The following is a 19,914-nucleotide window of genomic DNA, read 5'->3' on the forward strand; positions in this document are numbered from 1 at the left end:
CTAATTACAATCTCTATCGACAAGTGCCTAGCATTATTAGTGTGTTATCGACAGACAGACCGGCGGACATGGTTAAAGCGACTTCGAATGTATACACTTTGCTGGAACTCAGATCATTAATTCGATGTATTACAGAAATGACGAAATAAGTACAACCTCATTCTATGGTGGAGCGTATAAAGGGCTTTACTGCTCATGGTGCAATTTGGAAATTTCTACCACTTTAAAACATCCGACAACTAGACTTCTGTAATGAATGCATTTAAGAGGACATGATACAACTTCGGGGTACACAGGCAATGAGGTCTTCAAAGAAAGACCACACGATGATTACAAGACATCACCCAGGGTCACAGAGTGGTTAGCCAGATACAAATAAAGGGTGATTTTTTTGAGGTTAGGATTTTCATGCATTAGTATTTGACAGATCACGTGGGATTTCAGACATGGTGTCAAAGAGAAAGATGCTCAGTATGCTTTGACATTTCATCATGAATAGACTTACTAACGAGCAACGCTTGCAAATCATTGAATTTTATTACCAAAATCAGTGTTCGGTTCGAAATGTGTTCAAATTTTGACAAATTTTGTTCAGCGATGAGGCTCATTTCTGGTTGAATTGCTACGTAAATAAGCAAAATTGCCGCATTTGGAGTGAAGAGCAACCAGAAGCCGTTCAAGAACTGCCCATGCATCCCGAAAAATGCACTGTTTGGTGTGGTTTGTACGCTGATGGAATCATTGGACCGTATTTTTTCAAAGATGCTGTTGGACGCAACGTTACGGTGAATGAACACATTTCGAACCGAACACTGATTTTGGTAATAAAATTCAATGATTTGCAAGCGTTGCTCGTTAGTAAGTCTATTCATGATGAAATGTCAAAGCATACTGAGCATCTTTCTCTTTGACACCATGTCTGAAATCCCACGTGATCTGTCAAATACTAATGCATGAAAATCCTAACCTCAAAAAAATCACCCTTTATTACAGAAATGACGAAATAAGTACACCCTCATTCTATGGTGGAGCGTATAACAAACTGCTCATGGTGCAATTTGGAAATTTCTACCACTTTAAAACATCCGACAACTAATTCTAGACTTCTGTAATGATTGCATTAAAGAGGGCATGATACAACTTCGGGGTACACAGGCAATGAGGTCTTCAAAGAAAGACCACACGATGATTACAAGACATCACCCAGGGTCACAGAGTGGTTAGCCAGATACAAATATTTAATAAACGGTCAATTTAAGAAAAATAAATGAAAGCAGGAAAACACTATCGGAACACTATATAACCGTGCATAATTCCTTAAATATTGGGTTGCCCAAAAAGTAATTGCGGATTTTTCATATAGTCTGTGTTGACAAATTTTTTCACAGCTTGTGACTTTGTAATTGCATTCTTTCTTCTGTCAGTTATCAGCTGTTACTTTTAGCTTTCTTTAGAAAAAAAAGTGTAAAAAAAGTATATTTGATAAAAGTTCATTCTAAGTTTTAATAAAAATGCATTTACTTTCTTTTAAAAATCCGCAATTACTTTTTGGGCAACCCAATACATTCCTACACATTAAAATTGTATATGGATTTACTTACCTTTTTCATATTCAATAACATCTTGACTACGTCGTTGTTGTTGTTGCATTGAACCAATACTCTCATTCGATACAGAACTCAAATCACGATCCCTTCCACGTTCGTTACGTTCATATTCACGATCTCTATCGCGATCACCACCACGATCATAGTCATTCTTGTTGCTCGATGTTGTGGTAATCGCTGATGGTTCAACCACTTCCACGGATTGTGAATCTCGATAGCGTTCCTCGCGCCTTTTATCACGTTTTGAACGAGTTGAAGTGGCTTCCATGATGACATCCTCTAACAATTGATTGCGATCCCTTTCGCGTTCACGTTCTCGTTGTTCTCTTTCCCTGTCGCGATCCCGGGAACGTTCATCTTTTTTGGAATCTTTTAAAGATCTTGTACTACTGTGACGATCAGAATCACGTTCCGCTAATAAGAGGGGTGTGGGCATGACAGGTTCATCACTGATGTCTATAACTTTCATATTCCGACTGGAACTTTCACGCTCTCTATCTCTATCCCTATCACGCTCCCGTTCTATGGCAGCTGAGCCAGAATTCAGTTTAATCATTTTCGAGGGACGCTCGGAGCGCTCCTTTTCACGTTTGTCTACAATTCAAATAAATAAGAGATGAAGTTTAGAAATCTTATAACAAAAAATGAGTAGAGTAGTGAGTTTATCTTACCGGATTTCAATTCTCCATTTGAGGTCTGTTTTGTATCTATGGTTAAGGAAGGTGTATTACTACCACTACCAGTCAAATTAATAACAGGCGTTGAAGGTGTTGTTGCGGTTACCACAACAGCGGTATTCGTTGTGACTGCAGCAGGTGCCACCACTGGTGTTGTAGTTGTTGCTGCCGGCGCTTCAACGCGTACCGGTCTTTCTGTGACCTGATGAAAATCACTTTCCTTTATCATTTGAGCCGCTTTTGTCTTTAATTGCCCTATGTAACTTGAGGCAATTACAAAGAGATCAGGTCGTTTGTTTTTCTCCTCTTCCCGAACCTTTTCCACTTTCCGTTCAATTATTTGAGCCAATTTGGCCAGCACCGGATAGTGTGGCAAGATGCGCATTAATATTATCAAGGCATTGCGTATTTGCATGTATTCCTTGGAATCCAAACAGAATACAATGGCCTTAGTAATTTTATAATGCCACTTGTGACACACATGGCGATAGTTCTCATAGCCAACGTGATCGTTGGCTTCGGAAAATTGATTGCTTACACGGAATTTGGTAACAAATCCGGGATAATTGGCACATTCACGATTAAATGTGGCCTGATCGGAATGCCAGCGCATTACAGTCTCCAGCATGGCACACAGGAAGCGACCGTAACGTGTAGCTTCATTTTCAGTGCAGGATGTAACGGAATAGGTGATATCACAAAAGATCTAGAAAGAAAGGAAAAAAAAAGACATTTAACAAATGGTGGTGCTAAAAAAATGGAGTCATATGTTATTTAAAGAAAAAAAAAAGATAATTTTTAAAAACTTTCACAAAGTTTTTGTTTCTGCTATAGATTGTATGAGTTTTCAATGCTGTGTTATAATTAATGTGGTGTTGCGATTTTATGGTCACCCAAACAGATGCAAATGCAAATTTTGCCCATGAACATTCCACTAAGAAACAGGGGTAAACTTCTCACATATCAATGAATGCTGCCCGATTCAAGTTTAAGATCAATGATAAAGAGCCTACTTTTTATAGCCGAGTCCGAACGATGTGCTGCACACCTCTATGGAGCGAAGTTTTACATGGCATAGTACCTCACAAATGTTGCCAGCATTAGGAAGGGAAAACCACCGCTGAAAATTTGTTTCTGATGGTCTCGCCAGGATTCGAACCCAGGAGTTCAGGGTCATTGGCGGACATGCTAACCTCTGCGTTACGGTGGCCTCCTCCCCCCAACAGATAGTATGCCAAACCTTTTTTAAGGTGCTTCGTCAGGCTGATTGGTACAAAATTGGTGAGCCTGGCAGGACAGCTGAATTGTTACTCCTATGACAGGTGTATTAGGGATCGCCTTAAACCTAAAACTAACGATGGGTCGAGTTGAGGATACGTGAAGTTGGATAGTTGGTGGGAGTTATGACATGTTATTGTCGCTGACATGGTGTGGTGTCAGGAAGATGAGGATTTCTGCAGAGTCTGTGGGGATAAGAAGGAGTTATAGACGGTTGAGCATCTGCTGTGCCAATGTTTCCCCGTGATGACGGGGAGAAGACGAGCTCTCTAGAATCTTTTGATAATCCGAGATTTCGTTCCGAAATCTAGTCAACCACTCCATATATTTTTGGTTAAGATTTCAGACAGACTTCGGATCCGAATTTTCCAACTTTTGTTCAGACTTCTGATCGAATTCTGAACGTTTTGTTCACTGGGTTATTATTATGACACGTGTATTAGGGACCGACTTGACCTCAAACTAACGGTCGGCCGAGCTGGGGATGCGTAACCTTGGATTGTTGGTGGGAGTTATGACTGGCCACTACAGTGTCAGGTCGCTGACGGGGAAATTTGTGCAGAGTCTGTGGGTATGAGAAGTGGTTATAGACGGTTGAGCATCTGCTGTGCAAATGCCCAGCGATGATGGGGAGAAGGCGTACGATTATGGATAAACACCTCTTCGCTGAGCTCTCTATAATCTTTCGACCCCGAGTCATTCTGGACTATTATTACGAAACGTGTATTGGGGACCGTTTTGACCTAAAACTAACGCTCGGTCGAGCTGGGAAGGTGTCACCTTGGATTGTTGGTGGGAGTGATGGACTCCGAACGATGACGATTACTGCAGAGTCCGTGGGTATGAGGAGTTGGAGACCGTTAAACATCTGCTGTGCCAATGCCTCGCGATGACGGGAAGAAGGCGTAGGATTATGGGTGAACACCTCTTCTCTTCGCTGAACTCTCTACAATCTTTCGACACCGGGTCATTTTGGACTTCTGCAAAGTTGTCCTGGGATCCCTTATTATTATGACACGTGTATTGGGGACGACCTTGACCTAAAACTAACGGTGCGACAAGCTGGGAATGAGGGACTTTGGATTGTTGATGGGAGTTCTGACCGGCCACTGCAATGTCAGGTCGCTGAAATGGCTATGGGATCGGGAAGAGGAGGATTTCTGCAGAGTATGTTGGGATAAGGAGGATTTGGAGACGGTTGAGCATATGCAAATTTGGCAACGACCAACAAATGTCCCACCCCAATGCTCATCCTAAGACGTCTATTAAAACCCTAAGATTCCCTATCTCACACCCATATGGCGTCATTACGAGATCCATATCTATATGTGTGCCAGAAGTTACTGGGAAATACCAAAACTCGATATTTCATTCTTTGGTCTTCAACGGACATTAGGAAGCTCATGGTTACCTATTATGATGATATTTACGGATCAATATGGGAGTGTCCTTATCAATCAATTAATCAATCAGCTGAGCAAAATCTATGCTTTTCTGGTTATTAGCAAGGCGACAATGTAATTCCTTATCTCTTAAGGAATTTTTTATGACTCAAAATGATGGCCACATATTCTGGTCCATACAATAAATCCTGAGGTAGTTCCACGAGCAGTTAAATTCGCTTCCGCAGTCGTTTTCTTGCCAGTTCTTCTTCTTAGTCTACCAATTGGTCAAGAATAATCTCCAAATTCTAGATAACGAACTCTGAGGGCATATTTTGTGGCGCTTCACTTTATGAATGAAGTTTTAACACAGCATCCTGTTTGTCATATAGATCGCAGCAAATCTTTGAAACTTCCCCAAGGTCTTTACTTATTTCCCATTTATTAAAATTTCGCTTACATGGCCCTGAGTCCGCCAAAGAGGACACAAGGAACTATTTCTAATCGTTTTTAAACAAATCCCCACAGCCATGTCAGTTATCATACTTACTCTATCATAGCATAACAGTGTAGAAAAGTTGGCTGCTTTCAAATTGTGTATGGTATGGACAAATTTAGCACAATATAAGGCATCGAGGGCAGTGAAAGTACATCTGGAGAATGAAAGTAAATAAACCAATAAATAAACTTAGTCATCTGCTTGAATGTATGTCAAACAAACCTTGGAAAAAGACACAATTGAAGAAATTGTGTAATGGTCTCATTTTTCGCAGATTTCGCTGACCGTGACAAAAACCAATTATCCTTTTGCTGTTGCAGGCGTTGTAGGATTTTATCTACATGCTCTTGTTGTTTCTTGCGCTCATCTTGCAGTTTATCCATAAGGGCTATGTAACGTTCTTGTTCCTTTTTGTTTTTCGAAGCATTCTACAAAAAGTAAGAAATATTAAAAATGAACTTTCCTTCGAGATTAATTAGAACTAACCGAGTCCTTTGAATCTGCCGCCATTTGTGACAACTGCTTAAGTTTGGTAATTTCCTTTTGATAGCTATCATGGGGTACTTGCAAATCGTACATGCTCAGTGACCAAAATGTCACAAAAAATTGCGGCGATATATCTTCCCATACTTTAAAACCATGCAGGGGACGAACAGACTCAACAATGGGATTCATAATCAAATTGGTGGCTTCCAGATATTTTTGCAATTTCTGATTATTGGTCAATTTCTTGGCATTGGGATCAGCTTTTCGCAATTGATCATATTTTTGCTATGAAAGAGAGAGATATATATTAAAATAAATTTTAAAATTTTTTGAAATTTTCAATTTTCTTCTCTCACATTTATTTGATGTGTAAACATTGGTCTTGCCAAAAAGAAGGCCACATCTGAGTTTATATGATAATCCTGTAGCATTGCTATTATCGAAGGTAAACGTTCCACATATTCATCCACCGAATAAGTTGATCCCAGAAATGTTCCAAATTGTACCAGCGTATCTTGACACTGATCATAAAGTTTACCAACCAGTTTCAAATGGCTTTGTGCAGTTTCCCGATATATGACGCAATGCTTTTGTTGTGCCATTAACAGACATATGGTTACGGCCAGATCATGATTAGCAAGGGCATCCTTTAGACGTTGTGATGACTTCTTTGTGTTGCGTACTTGACTGAAGTAGCCAGCCTGAAAGATTAGATAAGATTGTGTTATTCATCAAAGTGTTGCATTGGCATGTGCCGACTCACCTCTCCCCTTAGCAGTTCTCCACCACACATAGCATTAAGTTGTTCGTTTGTCATTTCCTCCGCGGACTCTACACCAGCCATTTTTTGAACGATTTCCTTGAGAATTAAAAGATCCAAACTGGAATATACAAAAAGAAAAATTGAAAACCCAATAATTGTAAGCAAATGACCAGAAAAAAATAAAAAACTTTCTATGAAAAATTCAAAATTTCAAAGAAATTTTCTGTAAAAAAGTCAAACCCAGCTGGAATCCCTACAGGCCTGGGGTTGTCAACCCAGTTTACGACGAAATCTTCCGCGAAATGTTCTATGAAATTTAAATTTCGACGGCATTATCTATAAAATTAGAATTTTAACGAAATTTTCTGTGAAATTTAAAATTTGACGAAATTTTCTTTGAAATTTATATTTCGACGAAAATCATGTTTAAATTTCGACGAAATTTTCTATGGAAATTAAATTTCGACGAAATTTTCTATGGAAATTAAATTTCGACAAGATTTTCTATGGAAATTAAATTTCCACAAAATTTTCTTGAAAACCAAATTTCGACGAAATTTTCTATGACATTAAAATTTCGACGATATTTTCTATGAAATAAATTTCGACGAAATTTCTATGAATTTGTGTTTCGACGAAAATTTCTATGAAATTTGTATTTTAACGAAATTTTCTATGTTAAATTTCGACGAAATTTTCTATGAAATGTAAATTTCGACGAAATTTTTTGTGGAAATTAAATTTCGACGGAATGTTCTATGAAAATCAAATTTCGACGAAATTTTCTATAAAATTCAAATTTCCACGAGATTTTCTTTGAAATTTTTGATTTCGACGAAAATTTGTATGAAATTTTAATTTCGACGAAAATTTGTATGAAATTTTAATTTCGACGAAATTTTCTATGAAATAAAAATTTCGACGACATGAAATTCAAATTTGGACAAGATTTTCTATGAAATTTAAATTTCGACGAGATTTTCTATAAAATTCAAATTCCGACGAAATTTTCTTTAAAATAAAAATCCAATTTCAAGAAATTTTCTATGAAATTCACATTTCGACGAGATTTTCTATGAAAATTAAATTTCGACGAAATTTTCTATTTAATTTAAATTTTGACCAAATTTTCTATGAAACTCAAATTTCAACGAAAATTTCTATGAAATTCAAATTTTGACGAGATTTTCTTTGACGACGCAGCTGAAATCCTCACCGACCAGGTGTTGCCACCCTGTTTACAACGAAATCTTCAGCGAAATTTTCAATGAAATTTAAATTTCAACGAAATTATTTTTGAAATTTGTATTTCGGCGAGATTATCGTGAATTTAAATTTCGACGTGTTTTTATGAAATTTATATTTTGACGAAATTTTCCTAAAAATCAAATTTCGACAAAATTTTCTATGAAATTTAAATTTCGACGAAATTTTCTATGAAATGTAAATTTTGACGAAAATTTCTATATAATTTAACTTTCAACGAAATTTTCTATGGAAATCCATTTTCGACATTTTCTGTCAAATTTCGACGAATTTTCTATGAAAATAAAATTTTAACAAAATTTTCAATGAAATTCAAATGACGATGAAATTTTCTATGAAAATCAAATTTTGACGAGATTTTCTATGAAATTCAATTTTCGACGAAATTTTCTCGAAAATCAAAGCCCATTACATGGATATATAAATCAATAATCATAATATGGGACTCAAATTAAAGGTATTGGATTGTATAATATGAATCCTTTATTCAAATGTAGCACCAAAGTGGTTTGGGGGCCGCTCTGCTCCTAAAACATCCCTAAGTAGGCCATATTTACCCACCATGGCAATATGGAACTTAAATGAAAGGTGTTTGGGAGAGGAGCACGGAATTGATATGCACTATTTACTGAACACGGTTTAAGGACTCAAACAAAAGGTATTTGAGAATAGAGCAGGAATCTGATATTTGCTTTCAGTGCCAAGTGTCTGCATGGCCACCCCACCCCAAAAATACACCACAAACCCGACATATTTACCGACCATGCCAATATGGGGCTCAAAAAAAAGTTATTGGACTGAAAGAAGGCGCAGGACAGACGAGCTCAGCTGCGTACTGCCGGGAGCGTCCACCGGAACGATCTTGCTCCCTTACAGGAGCTTGACGAGGATCGCCACCTCCACATGAAAATGTGACTTACGATTTTTTTTTACGATAATTTTTTATGAAAATCGAATTTTGACGAATTTTTTTTATCTAGCTTTAACAAATTTCATCAAAAATTCAAATTTTCTTTAAAATTAAACTTTGACGAGATATTTTAAGAAAATTCAATGTTGGATAAATTTTCTTTAAAAAATTTCATTTCGACAAAAATTCTTTGAAAATCAAGTTTTGCCGAAATTTACTATGAAAAATCAGTTTTGTTAAAAAAATCAATAATTGGCTAAATTATAACAAAAATCTATGAAATGAAATTAGAAAAATTAAATACAAAAATTTTCTCACCTCTTCTGAGACTTCAATTGATTAGCCACATACTGCAGTAAACCACTCAATTCAATGTTATATTTCTTAAAGATGGCCCCACAAAATGAAGCCAAGCTTTGCAGCCACAATGATATGGAGGTGCCATCATGTTTAAAACGGTCTCTATCGGCCATGGTTAAAGCCTCAATAAGGCAGTAGCCCAAACAATCGAAGGAGAGGAAAGTTAAATATTTCAAAGAATCAACCACAGGGCCAATCAAGTTATCATAGATTTGAATTTGCAACAGAATCTAAAAAAAAATACAGAGAAATTATATCAATTATAAATATAAGAAAAATAGTCTTTGCAGTCAACTTACATAATCAAAAAGGAAACCAGGAGCACAATGACTCAACTTGCCAATAAGACGCCCCAGAGGTTTAACATTTTCTTTGCTTACACGCTTCATAATGGCCTTTATATGCTTTTGAGCCTTACCACGACGACGTATGAGCTGGGGATGCAATTGGTAGGTATCATTTTTCCAACGGGCATACAATGCATAGCTGTAAACAAATATATAAGTTTTAAATGTTTCCTTTGGTACTTTACTCTCTACTCTCTTACCGATAATGATAGGGAAAATATTTCAAAACCGTCCATATCTCCTCAGCCATGGGACAATTACAATCCAAATAGGATAGGGCGGGTAAAATGGCCGAGTCCATTATGGTCATGGCCTCATTGTACAAAGCCTCCGCCTCTGTATTGGGTGGTGGCAAATTTTGACTATCCACTCCCATATCCATAATAATGGTACGCATTATACGTATCAATTTGTACATAAGCACTGTATCAAAGTGCAACGATGGTCCCAATGCTATAACCATTGGAATAACATAACTCCTCAAATCGGAAAAGTCTTTGGCCTTTATTTTCTGCAAAAGTTTTGAGTCATCACTAAGACGGCGTTTTTGTAATGTGGCTGCTGGTGAGATTTTGAAACATTTCGTGCGATATACATGATCAATGCTGATGTGGATTAATTCGGCTAGGGCACGTGCGATGGGTTCATGCACCACCACCGATTGTTCGGGTAGCTTTTTGATAATCTTCAAAGCATTTTCCCAATCACCAACTTTAAGGAGACCCTCACATAAGCCGAACTTTTGATTGGCGAAATATTTGTCCTAGAAAAAAAGGAATTGAAATGTTAGTTTTTCTTTAAAAAGTATCATAATGAGATTCCATTGCAGGACATTGTCCGGGATATTAAAAATAATCTTCACCTTAAGATTAGTAAAACTAGAAAACTTTTCCAATTTTAGATTTTTTTTCAATACTCACTAAACTATATTCCTTTTCCTGTTCTGGCTCGGTGGGTTCTTTGTCTTTGTTGGTAACTATGACATTAATTCTTCTTACAAATTCTTTGGCATCAGCCAAATCCTGTTCCCATTCGCCTATGATATCGCTGTCAGTGGGGGCCAACTGTAAAATTAGAGAATGTCCCATTAAAATGTTTCTTTGTTTGTAGTAAATTGTTTCGCTTCCACTTACCCATACATAAATATCATTTAGATCTATGACACCATATTTCAATAGCAATGAGCAGACATGAAACAATGAACGCGGCGTCTTTGTATCAGCGAAATAACGAAATTTATAACCCAAAACTTCACATATAATGGAACCATTGGGCATGTATGCCCTCAGCAATGGTATAAACAACTGCCAACGTTCTGGCCTGGATTCAAATGATTCCAATATAATATCCAAAACACGATTGGGATCCAAATTAAAGCAACCTGCAATTAGGCATTAAAGTTATTAATGATTACCGCCGTTTTTAGCAGTTACACTCACCAATTAATGATTTTATAATATCCATAATGCTATCCGAGGTAACATCTTCTTCAAATTCTTGATTTAACTCCGTTATAAGCTTGGCATAACCTTCACTCTCTTCACGAAATAGATTAAAACGTCTCTGTTTATAACTGAAAATTTATAAATATTGTTATTTTTACTATATTCATATGTTCCTTGACGCACTTACTATAACTTTGTTTTAATTTTTATGAATTTGGTGTAAAAGACTTTATTCTTTACAATACCAACTTCCTGTAGAGTATCTATCTCCAGCCGTTCTTTGATAAGTTTATCAGGTATAACCTTTTCTAAATCTTTAAGTATCTGGCAAAACATAAGACGCTCCTCCTGTATACCATCGGTCATTAGAGAAGTCTCGGCATCCAATACATTAACCACATCCAATATAAGAGAGGGAAAATCTTCATGTAGGGGCTGGAAGAAAAAAAAGAGGTTAATAACCATAATAAGCCACAAAAGTATTTTTGAAAATAATTAAATAAAAATAAAAGATAAATCATTCGGCGAAATGTTTGTTTGTTTCTCTTTCAAGACGAGCTCAATGGTCGGAGATGCAAATGGAAAAGGAAAGCCAAAGATAGCAACACACACCAACCACTATGGGACGCGTTTCGTGTTTGGTTAGAAGACTTTTCAACCATATTAGGTGTGATGGCTCCAAGGGCCGTGAGTTTGTATTCTGTATTTGAATCGTATTTAATTGCGAAAACGCATCTATGATACAATTATCACATTAACCAAGCTCGACAACCCTGCTTATTAGCTGTACTTTTCCCAATGCATGTATTTTTGTGTAATGACAGACATTCTGTCTGTAGCAAATTTAACTTCTTCCGTACTATACTTGATTTTGTACATCTGTTGGAAGTTGTATTGATGGCTTCGAATGCTAGACAACGGCAATGGCTCTCGCTGTTGCTCCGTGTGCCCAGAATCGGCGAAATTTTCTATAAACATTTAATTTTAATGAAATTTTCTCAGAAACCTAATTTCGATAAAATTTTCTTAGAAACCAAATTTTAATAAAATTTTCTTAAAAATAAAATTTCCGGGCTGGATATTTTATAGGGATATTGTTGTTGTTGTAGCACTTTGTTGTGTCTTTCGTCTGCTTGATTCTGTTGAGTGTCCAGATCCAGGAACTCTGCGACTAAGATGGGGTGCGTCCAGAGGGATTTTGGTCTGTGTGTAGTCACAATCGGGACATACATTTTGCACGTCCGCATTAATCCTTGCTCTGTAGGAATTGAAGCGGCTGCATCTGCCGGAACGTAATTGAGCTAGAACTACTCTGGTTTGCCGGGAGCGGTCAATTTCTTCAGGTGCAACTGGAGGCGGTCGTTCTTCTAGGACTACATTCAACCGGTAGCTATTTATCGCATCTGCTACCGTGTCTGCATGAATGTTGTCTAGACCCGCCGCTTGATCTAGAGGTTCTCCCTTATAGCGCTGAACCTCACGCTCTAGATCATGTAGATCTACCCTAAGGCTTCTGGGTGTTGGATATCTATCCAAAAAATGTTGATTTGAATGGTTTCTGCGATAACAGCCCAAAAGGTATTGGAAGGAACTTTGTCTCCTGATTGAGGTGGTGCATATGAGAACTGAGGAGATAGCCCGTCGCAGTTCGGAGGGCGGTATTCTGACAGATCTCAATATTATTCCACTGTGTGTCATAGAGCTGACGAGACCACACTGGCTCGGCATAACTTATCACAGACCGGCCAATTGCTTTGTACGTGGTCAACAAGGTTCCTTTGAGGACCTTGTTTCTACTTTTGACTTTATCGCAAATTGCTGTGGCATGTGGGGAAAATGTGTAAGAGCTGTCAAATGTGACGCCAAGTATTTTGGGACACTTGATGGTAGAAATCATCTCTCCATCGACCATCACGGTCAGCTCAGTATTCACCTCACGCGTATTTGTAGTGAACAGTGTGGCTGAAGATTTGTTGGCAGATATTTTTTTATTTTTTTGTGGCAGATATCTTCAGACTCTTTGCAGCGAAATATGGGGCAAGTTCGTTGAGGTAGACGTTCAACCTATTGCAGATTTCAACAATGGGTGGGGAGCCTAAAGCCATTATCGTACGATCGCAGAAGAAGTGCCTTTCACATACGTGGCGATGAACAACTATGCAAATTACGGTGAATGAAGTTACAAATATCACCCCCAGCACCAAGTCGTCCAAGGCGCTGCACCGTTAACCCCGTTGAGTTAAACAGGAAGTTTCTAGTGGGCGTTCTCTTCCTGATACTGTTTAACCTCTAACTCTCATTGCTCCATCCACCCCCTAATGGTGGGGAAATAATATCATATGGAGAGAACTACTCTATTCTGACAGGGGGCAATATTTAACTTCCGTGGTGACATGATGATTTCGATTCAATTTAAAGCTTAATTACAAGGAACCTGCTTTATATAGCCGAGTCCGAACGGTGTGCCGCCGTGCAACACCTCTGAGGAGAAGTTTTTACATGGCAAAGTACCACACAAATTTCGCCAGCGTAGGAGGGGATAACCACCGTTGAAAATGTTTTTCTGATGTTCTTGCCAGGATTCGACCCCAAGCTTTCAGCGTCATAGGCGGACATGCTAACTAACCTCTGCGCCACGGTTTTCTCTAATTAATATACATAAGTCCGATTAATTTAAATGCATAGTGTGGACCGCACCAATCGAAGCGACCAGATGTTTGATCTTGGGACTATTGCCCGGCGCGGGATAACTGTGAGCACGACACAGGCTGGAACTTTGAGCTCCGATCTGTGTACTGGGCGCGTCCACAAAATACGGGTAGTGCAATGGTCCATACGAAGTAGCTTCATTTGCATTCGCGGACAATCAGCGGTATCGAGTGGAGAGTCTCAGTGAGAGGCCGGTTGGCACTGGCTCTTGCATAAATACTGCCAATGATGCTCGATGACAAGGCGTCTTATTGGCGCCTTTAAATAACCAATGGTCATCGCGTTCCCGCGGCGATCGGTCCTTTGGACCGGAACGAGTTTGCCTACATATAGAAGCTAGACGAGGATAGCCAACTGTACATATAGACATGTGGCTACAACGACAACAACCATGACCGGAATAATCTCAGAATACTCAAACTGTACACTTGCAGCGTTCATGGTTAAAACAAAATCTACCTCGCAAATTTACTGAAAAATCGGAAATACAACAAGTAAGGGCGTGCTAAGTTCGGCCAGGCCGAATCTTATATACCCTCCACCATGGATCGCATTTGTCGAGTTCTATGCGCGGTATCTCTTTTTAGGCAAACAAAGAATATTGAATAAGAACTGTTATGCTATTGGAGCTATATCAAGATATAGTCCGATTCGGAACATAAATGAATGCTGAACATTGTAGAAGTCATTGTTTAATATTTCAGTTCATTCGGATAAGAAATGCGCCTCGTAGGGGCTCAAGAAGCAAAATCGGGAGATAGGTTTATATGGGAGCTGTATCAAGCTTTGATCGACTCAGACCATATTAGACACGCATGTTTAAGGTCATGAGAATAGCCGTTGTACAAAATTTCTGCCAAATCGGATGACAGTTGCGCCCCCTAGAGGCTAAGAAGTCAAGATCCCAGATCGGTTTATATCGCAGCTATATCAGGTTATGTACCGATTTGCACCGTACTTAGCAGTTATTGGAAGTCATAACAAAACACCTCATGCAAAATTTCAGCCAATGGATCTCAGACGCATATTTCGAGGTGTTACAAACAGAATGACGAAATTAATATACCCCCATCTTATGGTGGAGGGTATAAAAATGTCCTTACACAATAACTAGTGTTCACCGCTGGCACGAGAAGCTTAGAATACTGCAACGGCAGTCCCAATCAAAAATATCGGTATCGAGCGGAGAGTCTCAGTGAGATGCCGGGCCTCATCGGCTCTTGCATAAATACTGAATGGTCACACATAGGGGGCTGTGAGTATTCCAAAACTATGTGGCCTAATCTAGATTTGAAGAGGTCTACTGCTTTGCTGTCATTGGCTAGAACAGACGTCTCAGTCATTGTTCCCGTCATGACAGGTCACTGTCTAATCGAAAAACATGCTGACAAACTGAAGGTTGCCAGCAACGACGTTTGCAGAAGCTGTAGGGACATCGAAGAAGAAGAGACTATAGAACACCTTCTGTGTGTGTGTCCCGCACTAGCAGTTAGAAGGAGTTCCACTTTAGGTTCTCATTTCTTAGAGAACCTGTCTGATTTAGCGGATGGGAACATTCGCAAGTTGTTGGGCTTAAAGCGATCTGGATGGTTCAACGGTAGGAACTAGAAGGCATCTTCCTTCTTCTGTCCCTGTGGTATCACAATGGACGAAAACGTCTGAGGGAGTCTAATGGCAGACTGCCACTTAAACCTAACCTAACCTAAATACTGCGTGCATATGATGCTCGATATGACAAGGCGAGTTATTGGCGCTTTTAACTAACCAACGGCTACCATGTTCTTGGGGCGATCGGCCATACAGCCTAATATGAGGAATAAAGAAATTGGCTTGGTTTTGAATGAGTCTGATGCCCTTTAGTGAAATGTTACAAAGATCTAAACTTGTTTTTACAACAAATTAAAATTGAAATAAATATCTCGTAACTCTTAAAAATAGTGTATAGGGATTGTACTTACCACCACTTCACTTAGTGTCGTCAAAACCGTATCCTTTTTCAAGGTACATCGTACACCTTGCCACAGCAGATCGTAAATGGCACTGGAGACACCAAATTTGAAATCATTCTTCGCTCCCATATAAGGACTCTCGTTGTCTCGAACATGTTGTTTCAAATATTTTAAACTAAAATGAAATTATTCAAGAATGAGGTTTTTTTTTTTGCAAAAACAAGACGTCTGTGTGTTTGTGTGTAGAAGCAGTAGTAGAGGTAGTATTGGAGAGTGATTTAATTTATCCAGGAGGGCAATACACAACAAAGCAGCTGGGATGTTATTGTCCGCAAAGCCAGATCACATAACACACTCATACACACAATCAGTATGTATGCATGCATGTTTCTTAACTGTGTGGCATTCGCAATAGATATGGCTAATATTGCAATTTTTGTTGAATTATTCAAGTGCGTATGGAGTGGAGGTTAACTAATAACTATTGAAAGACAGACAGATAAGAACGTTGCCTACAATTCATTTTTTCCCGATTTTTCAAAGTGCTTGAAGACATCTGCACTAAGGCAAGTTGTCGGCCCACTGCCGCCATTTGTTGTGTCCATTATGGCTCGTCTCGATTTGGAGATTTTCGTTGGTGGTGTTGTCACCAACGCTTTTGTAGGCGATACAGGCTCGGAATTATGGATATTGGTATCATGCGTCGCGTTATCCCTGTCCTCTGGCGTGGTGACGATGGTATTGACGGATGTTGGATGGTCGCCTGAGCTATTGGTATTCGCAGTTGTTGTATCGTCTCCACTTTTTCCCTTAGCAGATGGTTTTCGCAAACGCCTCATGTAATCGCGTAAGTTATTTGTGAACACTACGCGAGAAAAATGGTATACTTTTTACGCTTTATCAGTTTTTTTTATCTTGATTTAAACAATATTTTCTCTACGTTCTTAATTCTTAAAATGACTTCCACAGAACAAGGCCGAAGTAAAATGGACGGCGATGGCATATTGATAAAAATCTTGATTGGCAACGCCAATAATGACGACCTATGCAATATGCGTTTTAACTGCAAAGTCAATCAAATGGCAGCCGGTTGTACGTACCGGATTGACCCGATGGAGTTCTTCATTGGCAAGGGCTGCCGCCTCAGTGTATAACACTGCTCCAACAACAACAACAACTGCAGAGTGTAAACAAGATGGTAACGGTAGACGAATTGAGATGTTGCAGTTTCTAGAATAATGACATTATTACCAAGTAGTGTACCATAAACAGCTGAGTACAATGTTTTCTCGCGAAGTGCACTATCTTTCATCGAGTTTTTGTTGTGCTAATAACTTTTGACAGCTGGTGCACTCAATATTTTTTTGTTGTTGGGCAACTGTCACTACCTGTAAATCAACATATCTTGCTACAGATTCTAAACACGACGATAACGGTAGACGAATTGAGATGTTGCAGTTTGTTGGAATCTTTTGTTAGGAACTTATATATACATTGGCTTGTTCACCGCAGTATCCGAGTTGATAGCGGGATTGAACTACCGCACGGCTGAATTATTTAAAACTGTACAACAACATAAAAACCATATGGTGAAATCGCCATCTTGTTAGTAAGCTGATCCACATTGTCGTGTGCGTACATAAAACCCAGTTTACACTGCTGGTTGGTGGCGCTTGTGAATATAGATAAATGAGAATTATTTTTCTTAGAAATATTTCCTCGAAATATTCATCTTAGACCCCACAAAGTATATATATTCTTGATCGTCATGACATTTTAAGTTGATCTAGCCATTTCCGTCCGTCCGTCTGTCGAAAACCACGGTAACTTTAGGAATTTTGTAGGTCGTTTGGTATTGTAAATGGGCCATATCGGCCATGTTTTGACATAGCTGCCATAACCGATCTTGAATATTGATTTGAACAGACTTCGGCTGACTTTGCTGAATTTTCATGCAGGCTTCTGACCGAATTTTGAAAGTTAAGAATTCGGGCAGACCACGGATGAATTTGCCGAATCTTTGTACAGACTTTTGACTAGAACCGGCAAACTATCGATAATCGCAGCATTTGATATTTTTGATAGTTTTAATAATAAATATCGATAGTATCGATTCTATCGTTAATTTCCCATCACCTATATTCCAAACAAAAATGAGAAGTAAAAATCAGGAGCGATCTCCTATCGATCTCATAAAGAATCAATATCAATGCACAGACCAAATAAAATTAATGTTAATAAAGTCAGTTGGAAGTCAGGCAAGGCAGGCGCTGTTAACAGCCGGCCGGGCTTGACTGAATTTAGATGTCAGATTTTTGTTGGCATTCTCTTTGTTGTTATCTTCTTTCTTGCATATTCTCTGCTAATGTACGCACACGTACACAAATTTGTTTGCGTGTTTGGTTAAACGCCAATCAGCTTCATGACAAGATGGCAGATTACACCATAAGATTTGTAGTTGTTGTACAAATGAGACCACCTTTAATTGTTTCGCCATGGAAGTCATGACAGAAATCATTGCGCAAAATGTTGTCTAATCGGATGAAAATTGCGCACTCTACAGGCACAATGTATCTTAAAGGATACACTCAGTGTCGGATTGCTTATTTCTGTTTTGTTTTGCCAAAAATTAAACTTTTCCGGTAGTATCCATCGGAAAAATAACAACCGATATTCAGTCAAAAAATTAAATATCGAAAGTGCCATCGATATTTTGACAGCTACACTTCTGACCGATTTCTGAACGTTTGGCTCACTAGGTAAGAACATTCCCCAAATAGAAATTCTGCTCTCAGTGGCATGGAGTTTCCGTCGTTTGCATTTTCTAAAGATGCATTATTTCCTTTCGCATGAAGGAAACTATGGCGTAATTCACGTATATAAGGTTTCGGCAGTCGTAGCTTCCAATATGTGTATCTTTTTTTATTTCTTTTCTTTTTGCTGAAGAAAAAGAATAATTACTGACACCTGTTAACTTGACATTTGCTATAAAATTTTGAGAGCAAAAAAATATCTGTTATTTCAATCCTCTTTGCATCATATGGCATTATAAAACGGCGTTGCCATGCTTGGTTGTTGAGTTCGATAGCAAGGTTGCATACTGGGTGTAGCATATATCTGGCAATTCAAGACAGGGTGACTATGACTAATATTATTAGTAGTATAGATAAGTATAAAGTTAATTCAGGTTTGCGAACGTGCTAAAACGGAATTGTGTAGTTGGTTGCTATCTTCAAAGTCATCTGCCATATTGTAGATTTTCAAAATGTGAGGTTTTTATACCCACCATCATAAGATGGGGGTATATTTATCTAGTCATTCCGTTTGTAACACCTCGAAACATTGATCTGCGACCCCATAAAGCATATATATTTCGGATCGTCGTAAAATTCTAAGACGATTTAACGGTGTCCGTGTGACTGTCCGTCCGTCTCTTGTAATCACTCTAGAGCCTTCAAAAATTGAGATATTGAGCTGAAATTTGGCACAGATACGTCTTTTTGATGCACGCTAGTTAAGTTCTTGAACGGGCCAAATCGGACAATATTTGGATATAGCTGCTTATAGACCGATTTTCCGATAAAGGGTCTAATGCCAAAAAAAACTTTAGTTTTCATCCGATTTTGCTGAAATTTGAAACAGTGAGTAAGTTAAGGCTTCCCGATAGCTGACCCAAATATGGTTCAGATCGGACTATATTTAGATATAGTTACCATATAGACCGATCTCCCGATAAAGGGTCTGAAGACCATAAAAGCTTTATTTATTACCCGATATCGCTGAAATTTGCACCAGTGGGTTATATTAAGCCTCGCGACATCTGACGTCCGAATATGGTTCAAATCGGACTATATTTAGATATAGCTGCCATATAGATCGATCTTCCGATAAAGGGTCTGAAGCCCATAAAAGCTCTATTTTTTAACCGATTTCGCTAAAATTTAAAACAGTGAGTTATTTTTAGCCTCCTGACACCCGACCTATATATGGTTCTGATCGGACTATATTTAGATAAAGCTGTCATTTAGAACGATCTCCCGATAAAGGGTCTGAAGGCCATAAAAGCTTGATTTATTACCCGATATCGCTGAAATTTAAATCGGTCCATAACCTGATATAGCTGCCGTATAAACCGATCTTGGGTCTTGACTCCTGAGCCAATAGAGCGCGCAATCCTCACCCCATTGGGCTTGACTTCTTGAGCCTCTAGAGGGCGCAATTCTTATCCGATTGGAA

The 19,914-nt window shown here is 38.6% G+C and overlaps 1 protein-coding gene across 1 annotated transcript in view; it reads right to left on the reverse strand.

Moving 5' to 3' along the window:
• Positions 1-16,655, reverse strand: part of LOC106082766 (THO complex subunit 2) — a 30,197-nt gene extending 13,542 nt beyond the window's left edge. The window contains exons 1-16 of the mRNA XM_013245495.2: positions 16,195-16,655; positions 15,688-15,853; positions 11,208-11,455; positions 11,015-11,148; positions 10,709-10,956; positions 10,496-10,639; positions 9,776-10,338; positions 9,528-9,714; positions 9,187-9,458; positions 6,693-6,810; positions 6,286-6,630; positions 5,930-6,214; positions 5,666-5,871; positions 5,495-5,597; positions 2,279-2,990; positions 1,602-2,201 (exon numbers count right to left, since the gene is read on the reverse strand). Of these exons, the coding sequence (XP_013100949.2) occupies positions 1,602-2,201; positions 2,279-2,990; positions 5,495-5,597; positions 5,666-5,871; positions 5,930-6,214; positions 6,286-6,630; positions 6,693-6,810; positions 9,187-9,458; positions 9,528-9,714; positions 9,776-10,338; positions 10,496-10,639; positions 10,709-10,956; positions 11,015-11,148; positions 11,208-11,455; positions 15,688-15,853; positions 16,195-16,517 (4,654 nt within the window). The 5' untranslated portion in view covers positions 16,518-16,655. The remainder of the gene's footprint in view (positions 1-1,601; positions 2,202-2,278; positions 2,991-5,494; positions 5,598-5,665; positions 5,872-5,929; positions 6,215-6,285; positions 6,631-6,692; positions 6,811-9,186; positions 9,459-9,527; positions 9,715-9,775; positions 10,339-10,495; positions 10,640-10,708; positions 10,957-11,014; positions 11,149-11,207; positions 11,456-15,687; positions 15,854-16,194) is intronic.
• Positions 16,656-19,914: the final 3,259 nt, after the last annotated feature.

This window comes from Stomoxys calcitrans, chromosome 3 (assembly GCF_963082655.1).
Source record: "Stomoxys calcitrans chromosome 3, idStoCalc2.1, whole genome shotgun sequence".
In the NCBI taxonomy this organism is placed as follows: domain Eukaryota; kingdom Metazoa; phylum Arthropoda; class Insecta; order Diptera; family Muscidae; genus Stomoxys; species Stomoxys calcitrans.